Genomic DNA, 10,843 nt, shown 5'->3' on the forward strand with positions numbered 1-10,843 from the left:
CAAGGGATCAATTGCGGCAAGAGCCGCGTGACAAAGAGGATAGGAACGCTCATTCCCTCGCTCTTCCTCTCTCTCAATCCCCCTCCTCCTCCTCCTCCTCCTCCTCCTCCTCCTCTCCCATTCACTTTGTGTGGGTAAAAAAATGGCTGCTCCGTCACGACTGGGTGGCTGCATCATCATTCCCTGTGTGTCACTCTCCCTACCTGACCCCCCCCCCCACCCTCCACAGGCCCAACTGCCGTGCTGTGGGACGAGACACACGCGGCGCCCCCCTGCTCCTCTGGGTGGGAGTGGAGGATGGGAGGTGATGAAGACACACTAGCACTAGCAGCAGCAGCAGCATCAGTGGGAGCTCCATCAGTATGGAGGCAGTCTGTGTCCTGACTGTATGACTGTACTGTATGCTCCTCTCTCTGGCCTCATGGCTGTGTCCTGACTGTATGACTGTACTGTATGCTCCTCTCTCTGGCCTCATGGCTGTGGAGCTGACTGTATGACTGTACTGTATGCTCCTCTCTCTGGCCTCATGGCTGTGGAGCTGAGCTCAGAACACTGCCTCTGTCAGGGAGAGACAGAGGGAAGAAGAGAAAGATGGTGTGTTAATTCATTGGGCACAGTTTGGTGTGTTTGTGTGTGTGTGCGTGTGTGTGTGTGTGTGTGGGTTGGCAGGCTTTGCTGTGGTGGGAGGAATATTTAATTGGATAATAAGTTACTTTAATATGTGGCTACTAGCCATACTTTTAGAGCTTTATTTTTTTTCACACTGGTTCTTCTCCAAGTTGTCTGTCGACTTGCCGTTTGCTTTCCCTAGCCAAGTCAATGCTTTTACGTGGTTGCTCTTGTCCATCTGTAATATGTCCAAGCCACTTTGTCTGGAGCGCTTTAGTAGATCTTCATTTGAAATAACACTTCCTGAAATAGATCTTCCGAATCATTCTGATACATTCTGAACTAATGTCTCAAGTTTCTTTGCATAAAATTTGTGAACTTCCCCACATCTTCCATATTTTTTTTATTAATCTATTTGAACACAGCTCATTACTTGTGCCGTTAATCCTGCCGTGAATGACCTTGGACTTTCCTTCATTTTTACGGCTTCTTTCATCTTGCTGCTGTAATCTGTCTTTGCATAAGTTAACATGATGAAGATGAAGCAACACTGTCATCAAACACAGCTCTTCTGATGTGGTTGTGCCAGTGTCTGGATTCATAACCAAAGCTGTATCTATTGAGATGAAGAACTCAGACATGACACATCTTTGTTTGACACTAGTCTTAACATAGAGATATTTTGATTCCATGTTTTCATTGATCACTGCACATGGTGTCTCTGTATAACACTTTGACAGTTGATGAGTTGATTTTCAGAGTAATCCTATGCTTTCGCTATATGAAGTAGACACAAAGGTAAGGGGGAAGTAAATGTGTTTTACACAGGATGGGAGAGATGTTGAAAAGCTGTCTATTTTACATAAATGTATGGAGCAAACAGTGGAATGGTGATATCTGGAGAAGCTTCACCTGTTTCTCCCCTCCACCTCTATGTTACGTATAAGAACACACCAGACCATTCAGCTGATCCAATCTGGAATATCAGACAGGTCAAAATCAGACTTAAAATCAAACTACAAAGATCAGGTGTGAATGACAACTTTTTCAAGTACAAATCTTGTACAATTTTCAAGTACCAGTACACATCTTGCACAAGAGGAATTTATGTGGAAATATTGTTGACGTCTGAAAACCCCAGAATGGTGCCATACACACATAACATCTTTATTTTCTATGACTGGGTGGTGAATTTATTTAATTAGCATTTGATTAATTCATACATAATGCTGTGTTAATTAAACACATTATAGCAGATCTAATGAATGTGATTAGCATATAGCATGAGTTAATAATTCAGAGGTGTTATTACACGCTGATGTAAATGATCTGTCGAAGGGTGAAATATTTGTGTATATCGGTGCTGCAACTAGTGGAACTTCTCAGATTTATCAACACTGTTGGGGAAAATGTTTTGTAAACTCAAGCCGTCCTTGAAACCTCCTGAGATACTACCAGACAAAAACGAACAAAAACGAATTGCTGTTCAATGACTCTATACTCTTCATACACATTCCAATAACCGATAGCCATCGCCCCCACAAATCCAGTGTGGCCTCGGGCCGGTTCTCCCTATACGCACACTACGCAAGTTGCGTAGGGCCCCGCAAGTTAATGAAGGCTCCCTCCCCCGTCTCCTCTTGAGTCAAGCTAGTTACAGACAAGTTAGTAGGCCCTATACAGTTATAGCGACAGTGCCTCATACATTAAGAAGATGAACATGAAACCAAATTACCATTCAGGGCATGAAAAACAGAAGAAACGGCACGAGAATGACAGCGGGAACAGCAGTCGGGTAAACTTGCTTCGTTCAATGGTTTGATGTCAACATGCTTCTCTCCAGTGCCTGTTGCTAGTCTAGCATAGGCCTACCTAACAGGGAAGTGAATCCCCTGATCTGTCTGCGGCTTGCTTGCCAGCCTTTCCCAGACACAGCACCTCGCAAAGTTGTGAAATATAATCGCATATTCCGTTTGTTTGAATGCGGGCGACTGACATAAAAAAAAAAAGACCGCATCTTTAAATGCCTTCATAACGTGCAGCTCGGGATGAAACTAGCAGTTTTCAGCAGAAACATGCGAGGACCCGTCGAAACTAATAGTTGATTTCACTCTTCCCATACATTTTTAAAAGAACTAATTGTTTTACAATGTTTCAGTCAAGCTTTTAGCCTACAACTGAACGTATGCAAAATGGAAAGTAGGCCTAGCCTAATGTATTAACTTTGATTCGCTGTGCTGCATGGACAATAGATGCACATCGTAAATCAGGCCTATATGAAGTATTAAAATGATTGTTTAAAATAGTCTACGTTTGAAAAAAATATTGAAATAATAAGAGAATCAGGGGAGCCAGTTCATGTCTTTGGCAAGTAGCCTACTACAGACACACAGGTGAAGTCAGCCAGTAGGCTACTACTGTAGCACAACCAGACCCTTACAAAAAAAAAAACTGCATTACTTCAAGTGTGAAACTGCAGATTTCTGAGTATGAAAACCGCAGCTTTGGAGTAAATATTTGCAGTTCTTATGCAGGGAATGCAGTGTTTTAGACACAAAAAACTGCATTGCACTGCATATTACTACAGAAATGCAGTATTTTGGACATGAAAATACTAGACTGCACTGTAGCCTACTGTGGTATAACTGAACTGTACTTGAAAAAACTGCAGTTATTTTTTGCAAGGGGATATGTACAGCAAGCATCAAAAGCAAACAGCCCAGACACTCAAACTGGGCATTTATTGCTGTGTGAAGGTGATTCACACACAATTATGTTTCTTTCTCCTAGTCCTTTATAGAAAAACACTATATTTGGTAACTTCCATAGACATCCAAAATGGGGTGGGATGATTGTATTGGGAGCACTGAGGTGTCAGACGATACTGTAAAACATGGTTACATTTTCGCGCTCAGAGTTCAGGTAGGAGGGCCCCTTAGCAGGATTTTCACACAGATAACTTTGTGATTAGTGTGCTAGTTTCCCAACTAGTGTGCTACTATGGAGGAGAAAAAGGAGTCACTCCAGTGCCTGTTGCTGGTCTAGCATAGGCCTACCTAACAGGGAAGTGAATCCCCTGATCTGTCTGCGGCTTGCTTGCCAGCCTTTCCCAGACACAGTACCTCGCAAAGTTGTGAAATATAATCGCATATTCTATTTGTTTGAATGCGGGCGACTGACATTTTCGCGCTCAAAGTTCAGGTAGGAGGGCCCCTTAGCAGGATTTTGCTTAGGGCCCCATGGAGGTCTGAACCGGCACTGTGGCCTCCGTTGGCTTGCTGGTGAAAATCATACAAGGTCAGACCTCATTTTCTTCTTCCCCACCCACAGAATTGCTTTGGGATTAATTACCACTTTTTCTGTGTAAGTACCGTTCCCACTGTATTGATGCTCTAATTAAGCTGGAGGATACTCTACTACAGGGATGCTGTTTTGTGAGGACCAGCCCCGGTGTGTTTGGTTGCCCTGCATCGCCTACACGCGCACTGGGATGACTGGCACTGCGTTACCGTGGCAGCCAGTGGGCATGTGGAGGACAGAGGGCCAGATGTACTAACGCTTTTGCGCCCACTTCAGGCGTATTTGTTTCGCAACGTGCGTGTAAAATCATTGTGAGGTATGTACAAAAACAGGCCGCAATGATGTAAAAGCGCAAACTGCCTGTCGCGGGAACTGAAAGTGGCAGATTGCGATTGTCATGTAATGCATATGCATTCATGGGAGGATCCAGGGGAAAGTGGGAGTTTAGCGTAAAAAGATGGGAGGGAAGAGTAAAGAGCGCTTAATTATGTATTCCGCGGTATGTACAAAGACTGCTCCTGAAAGCACACGTCTATTCTGCGCCTAAATACTTGCGCCTTGTAAAAGCAGGTGTTAATCCAAATTGAAGTTCAATGCTTCAATAAGAGAACATTTCAAAGACAACAGAATCGCTATTTAGAGCACCAGTTTTGCAAGTCTTTGTAGGCTACTATCAAAAGCAACATTAACTTTCGTTGGCCTTTCGAATGTCTTCCGTTCACTTTCACGTCATTCACTTAAACTTTCCTACTTGCTAGATTTGACCAATTTTCCATAGCCTACGTTCACAAGTAGCTTGAGTAGAACTACTGATCTTCATTATCTCCCTGCTCGTTGACATCTTATCATCTATGGTATTATTTCATGATCGCTAAACGTTTGATTCTTTTTAATGTTGTCATCAGTTAACTTCATTCAACTGCGCTTGTAGGCTCTGCCATTCAGTTGTGGACGTTCGTAAATTGCGTTTATGGGCGGAGATAGGCAGAGAAAGGCGCAGTTTACACCAAGGATTGAACGATTGATAAATACGACGGAAACTTGGGTCTGACAGCGTTCGCAGTCTGCGGTTTGTCCATGGCGCTGATAACGTTACGTTCGCAAATGTACGTAGGCCTACATCTGGCCCTCAGAGAGAGAAGGAAAGAGAGAGCGAGAGGAAAGAGAAGAATTATTAAATGGAGAGAATGTGTGTGTGTGTGTGTGTGTGTGAAAGAGAGAAAAAGGGTGATAAATTAGGTGAGAGTTACAGGCGCAGATAGATAAATTGAGAGAGTATGCATGCACAGAGAGATAAATAAATCAAAGAGTGTGTGTGAGAGATAGAGAGAGAGAGACAGAGAGAGAGAAGAAATGGAGAGAGAGAGAGAGATGGATAGATATAGAGTGACTCATCCTGTATCTAAGTGCCAGAGCACACCACGCACCCCATCCCTCAACTGCCTCTGGACTGACCCAATTAAATGATTCTATCCACCAAAGCCAGACGATGGATCTCTTAACCCCTCTAAAAAAACGGCTGACTCCAGGATCCATCTGGTCCCAGGCCTAATCGCCAGAGCAGCGCCGAATCGGGCCGGCACTCAGCTGTGAGCTAGGCCACCGGCCCAGATGAGATTCTCTCTCTCTCTCTCTCTCTCTCGGCTCAAAGTTCGGCCCAAGGTCTATGCGGTGACTCAAGCCCTGTGTGAGTCCCCTTCAGCCACGCATAATGAAATCGTTCAGATATTTGCATTATTACCGCTGTTATTATTCTAACACTGACCTAAAAAAAAAACTCCACCGGTCTCTTCTGGGAAGTCAGTGCAGACAGGAACAGCAGGCAGCCGGCGTGTCGGCGTGCCTAATCCGAAGCCCTCGCCGACGGCATATGCTCAGCCACGGTCGTCTCCCCACCACAGACTGCACCGGATACCTCAGATGATCTCCTCAGATCTCTTGGGGCCACAGCACCTGTTCTGAACACAGCCTCAAACACCTGACACACTTAGATTAGCCAAGATGTGCTCTTAGTAAAGCCAATTGGATATGCAAACATGTGGGCGCCGGCTAGGTGAGTTGTCACACACACACAAGATGTGCTGATCATGAGCTCTGATGGAAAGCCCAGGTGGAGAAGGATGAGTGGACTCTCTGCTGGTCAGTTTCATCCGTTTGCTGTTTAAAAACTAGAAGAGATCCTCTGCCAGTTGAAACATCCATAGGGTCATCATGCTCTAGAGCAGATCTGGCCATAATGTGGACCAGACTGGCGCCGGATACTGTCTGAGATCCCCCCCACACCATATCAGAACCAGACCTGGGCATTAAGCCTCCCAGTGCCAGGATAAACTGCAGTGCGTCTTCACTCAGGTATAACTTCAAACACCAAGCCTCTCTCAGTGTAATAGTGTCTAATGGTCTGTGTCTGGCTCCAACTGCTCGGAGGCTTAGAACCATGTTGGTATTGGAAGCACACCACTGCCAAGCACAAAAGAACAACAGAACAAGAGTGCGAGAGAAGAAAAGGAAGCCGATATCAGCAGTAGTGTGGAAACACTGCACACAGCCCCTTATTTTGAATCATTTAGTGGCTGGTTAGGTAATGGGCCTCGTGAACCCTGTGATGACGGGAGGCTAAGACGCGCCGTGTTGATGCTGCCTACTGAGCGGACGGCGCTCCTGTCTCTCCTGGCGTCTGCGTTGGCGTTACGTAACGGAGAATGAGAGAGGGAGGCACACTCGCAGATGGTACACATGTACACATAAAAACGCACACATGCAAGCACACAGATACACACACACATACACACACACACACACACACATACACACACACACACACACACACACACACACACACACACACATACACACACACACACACATACACACACACACACACACACACACACAGACACATACATGCACAGACATACGCGGTTACTCAGTACAGGGTTTGCAGACAGACTCTTCCCTGACTAGTCACAATGCCTGTTTGTAATGTACAACATTACTGTAATGTATTTAAAGTGGAATCTACCACACACACTCACACACATACCATTCATTTCTCAGGTATTTCAGGAATGGTTTCCAGGCAAAAGTCTCCTGTCTCCTTGAATCATCTCATTGGCTTCAGTTTGATGTGTGTGCTGTGCAGTGGTGTGAAAAGGTAACACATGGCGCAGGAAACGCATCATCAGTGAGCACAAATCACTTGTGAACCCCTCACGCGTGTGATGCTCCGGTGTTGCAAACATTCACAACGATGCACACTTGCTTAGAGGCATCGCTTCGTTTTATTGCTTACAGTCTCACATGAGTGTTCTTAATGGGGACAGTGGATGGATGGTGAGTATTCTGTGGATTGGATCTATGGTACATTATTCTGCGCGGTATCGGCTCTGATGTGGCAGAAACATGTTCATTCTGCAGGAGCACAGATGTGTTGAAATGTGTTCTCCTCTTTCTTCCCTTCCCCCATCTCTCTCTCTCTCTCTCTCTCCCGGAACGTCACTGTTTCTCCTCTCCCCTTATCACCCTGACAATGCACTCATTCTCTCTTTTATATCTCTTCCCTCCCCCCTCTCACTCGTTTCCCCTCTCTTCGTCTCTCTCTCTCTCTCTTCATGTCTTCCTCTCCACTCTTTCTCTGGTCTCTGCGTCCTTCACAGTCCACCCATCCCCCTCTCCACTGTTCCCCTCTGCTCTTCCAGTCCCTCACTCTCTCTCTATCCTCCCTTTTCTCTGACATTTGCATTGCATACTGCCCTTTTCCCCCTCTAACTTACAATGGCGATTTAATGTACTAACGTCTGGAGAAGTTTTAATGTAAGATTTTAATGTCTCTCTCTCTCTCTCTCTCTCTCTCTCTCTCTCTCAGGTCAGTGGTGCGGTGATCCGCTCCGACTGAGTGGGCCCTGAGCAGCGTGTGCCAGGGATGGTGGGCACAGCGAGGCTGGCCTGGTCTCCGGCGATGGCGACATCGCTGGCGGCGACCGTCCTTCCTCCGCTGCTGCTACTGCTGCTCCTAGCGGCCGCCCCCTCGTGCCAGGGCTGCCCACCGCGCTGCGAGTGCGCCGCCCAGCTGCGCTCCGTGTCATGCCAGCGCCGGCGCCTGTCCGGCGTGCCCGAGGGCATCCCGACGGAAACTCGGATGCTGGACCTCAGCCGCAACCGCCTGCGCTGGGTGGCGCCGGGCGAGCTGGCACCTTACCCGCGGCTGGAGGAGCTGGACCTGAGCGAGAACCTGATCACTACCCTGGAGCCCAACGCCTTCGCCAGCCTGCAGAACCTGCGCGTGCTGCGTCTGCGTGCCAACCAGCTCAAGCTGGTGCCCATGGGCGCCTTCGCCAAGCTGGGCAACCTCACCACTCTGGACCTGAGCGAGAACAAGATCGTCATCCTGCTGGACTACACCTTCCAGGATCTGCACAGCCTACGCAACCTGGAGGTGGGTACCTGGCATGAAGAGAGGCATGGATGGATGGATGGATAAATAAATGGATGGATGGATGGATGGATGGGTAAATACAAAGAGGTGGATGGAAAGATGAAATGTTAAAGATAGATGGATGTATGCATGATGGATGGATGGGTGAATGTATAGGTGGATGGAGGGAAGAATAGAAGGATGGATGGATGGTGGATGCATAGATAGAGGACAGTGATTAATTTCCTTATGGACGACTGAATAAAAGGATCAGACTCTTGGAGGACAGAGAGCAAGGTTTCAGTGGTGAGACATAATCAATACAGACAACAGTGTGAGATGTGCTCAGTGAAATTATACATAGAACAGTCTGAATTACATAAAAAAAAAGATCAATAGCTGCTGAGATATGTGCATTGTGTTGTGTAAGCCAATGAATGTATTGCATTTATTGATGAAAGCTTCTAGGTTCCTTTAGCTGGAGTGGGTGGGGATGAACTTGTCTGCACTCGTAAGTTATCTCAGGCTGAATCCAATGCAATTTCTGCAAACGTGTATATACACTGGAGCCTCCATATCTGCGGACTCAGTATCAGGGAAATGGGGGTTCCATTGTACACAAATCAAATTGCTCCTCCCGTTCCTGAGTCGGTCATTTTGTCTGTGTTCTCTTTTTCAGGTGGGTGACAATGACTTGGTCTACATCTCCCATAAGGCGTTCACTGGCCTCGTGGCATTGGAGGACCTGACCATCGCCCGGTGCAACCTGACGTCCATCTCGGGCCAGACGCTCTCCTACCTGCGCAGCCTGGTGACCCTGCGACTGCGCCACCTGGGCATCACGGCCCTGGAGGACCAGAACTTCCGCAAGCTGTCGGCGCTGCGCGGCCTGGAGATCGACAGCTGGCCCTACCTGGAGTACATCTCGCCGCTCAGCTTCCAGGGTCTCAACCTGTCCTGGCTGTCCATCACCAACACCAACATCACCAGCGTGCCCTCGGCCTCCTTCCGCAACATGGTCTACCTGACCGCGCTCAACCTCTCCTACAACCCCATCCAGACGCTGGAGCCCTGGGCCTTCCGTGAGCTCCTGCGGCTCAAGGAGCTGCACATGGTCAGCACGGGCCTGCTGACGGTGGAGCCGCACGCGCTGGCCGGCCTGAGGCAGCTGCGGCTGCTCAACCTGTCGTCCAACGAGCTGGTGACGCTGGAGGAGGGCGCCTTCCACTCGGTCAACAGCCTGGAGACGCTGCGCGTGGACGGCAACCCGCTGGCGTGCGACTGCCGCCTGCTGTGGATCCTGCAGCGCCGGCGCACGCTCAACTTCGACGGCCGCGCGCCGGTCTGCGCCGGACCCTCCGAGGTGCGCGGCACGGTGCTGAGCAGCTTCGCCGACTCGGCGCTCTTCGACTACTTCACGTGCCAGAAGCCGCGCATACGCAACCGCAAGCTGCAGCAGGTGACGGCGCGCGAGGGCCAGCCCGTGTCCTTCCTGTGCCACGCCGAGGGCGAGCCGGCGCCCGCCATCATCTGGATCTCGCCGCAGCGGCGCCGCATCGCGCCCAGGAGCGGAGCGGCCGGCGGCGGAGGTGGCCGCGTCGTGGTGCTGCCCGGCGGCACACTGGAGATCCGCTACGCGCAGGTGACCGACAGCGGCACCTACATCTGCATCGCCAGCAACGCCGGCGGCAACGACACCTACTTTGCCACGCTGACCGTACGTGGCGGCGGCGGCATGGGCATGGGCCTGGGCGGCATGCCAGCCCTGGACGCGGCGCTCTTTGCCAACCGCTCGCTCTACTACTCCAGCGAGCTCAACGACACCAACTTCAACGGCACGCGTGTCTTCCTCAAGTTCACGCTGGACCTCACCACCATCCTGGTGTCCACTGCCATGGGCTGCATCACCTTCCTGGGCGTGGTGCTCTTCTGCTTCCTGCTGCTGTTCGTGTGGAGCCGCGGCCGCGGTCAACGGCGGAACAACTTCACCGTGGAGTACTCCTTCCGCAAGGGTGATGGCGGAGCCACCAGTGGCGGACAGGGAGGGGCTCGCAAGTTCAATATGAAAATGATATGAAACAACGCAGCCAGGGGCCCTACGGGAGATGCCTGAAGACACCCAACACACACACACACAGCGCTCAGAGAGAAAAAGAAAGAAAGAAAGAAAGAAAGAAAGAAAGAAGGAAAAAAAAAGATAGTGTTAAAAAAATCAAACAACAAAGTAAAATCTTTCTATTCGATCTTTCTTTCTTCTGTAGCAGATTGGTAATGGTTAGATGACCTTGATCTCACTGTCTCTTGGTTTGATTCGTTCCCTCTCAGCTTGTGGTATGAGTGCAGATTTAACACAGCGATAAAGCCACACTGTTTTTTTTTGTCCTCTCCATAGCCTTCTGAGTGCTGCCTCGCCATTCTTCAAGATAAAGGCTTTAATGAAAAACAAAGTGAAAGACAGGAACATCTCAGTAATCTTTCAATCGCTGCCTCGTGGTGCTGTGAGGCATTGGCAGCCTTGTT

The 10,843-nt window shown here is 48.8% G+C and overlaps 1 protein-coding gene across 1 annotated transcript in view; it reads left to right on the plus strand.

Moving 5' to 3' along the window:
- Positions 1–10,464, plus strand: part of lingo3b (leucine rich repeat and Ig domain containing 3b) — a 36,330-nt gene extending 25,866 nt beyond the window's left edge. The window contains exons 2-3 of the mRNA XM_076293783.1: positions 7,775–8,344; positions 9,003–10,464. Coding sequence (XP_076149898.1) covers positions 7,832–8,344; positions 9,003–10,400 — 1,911 coding nt within the window. The 5' untranslated portion in view covers positions 7,775–7,831 and the 3' untranslated portion in view covers positions 10,401–10,464. The remainder of the gene's footprint in view (positions 1–7,774; positions 8,345–9,002) is intronic.
- The last annotated feature ends 379 nt before the right edge of the window (positions 10,465–10,843 follow it).

Source organism: Alosa pseudoharengus, unplaced genomic scaffold (genome assembly GCF_046254945.1).
Source record: "Alosa pseudoharengus isolate Yale_2024_CS ecotype anadromous, Long Island Sound unplaced genomic scaffold, YU_APseudo_1.1 YU_APseudo_1.1_scf_2, whole genome shotgun sequence".
In the NCBI taxonomy this organism is placed as follows: domain Eukaryota; kingdom Metazoa; phylum Chordata; class Actinopteri; order Clupeiformes; family Clupeidae; genus Alosa; species Alosa pseudoharengus.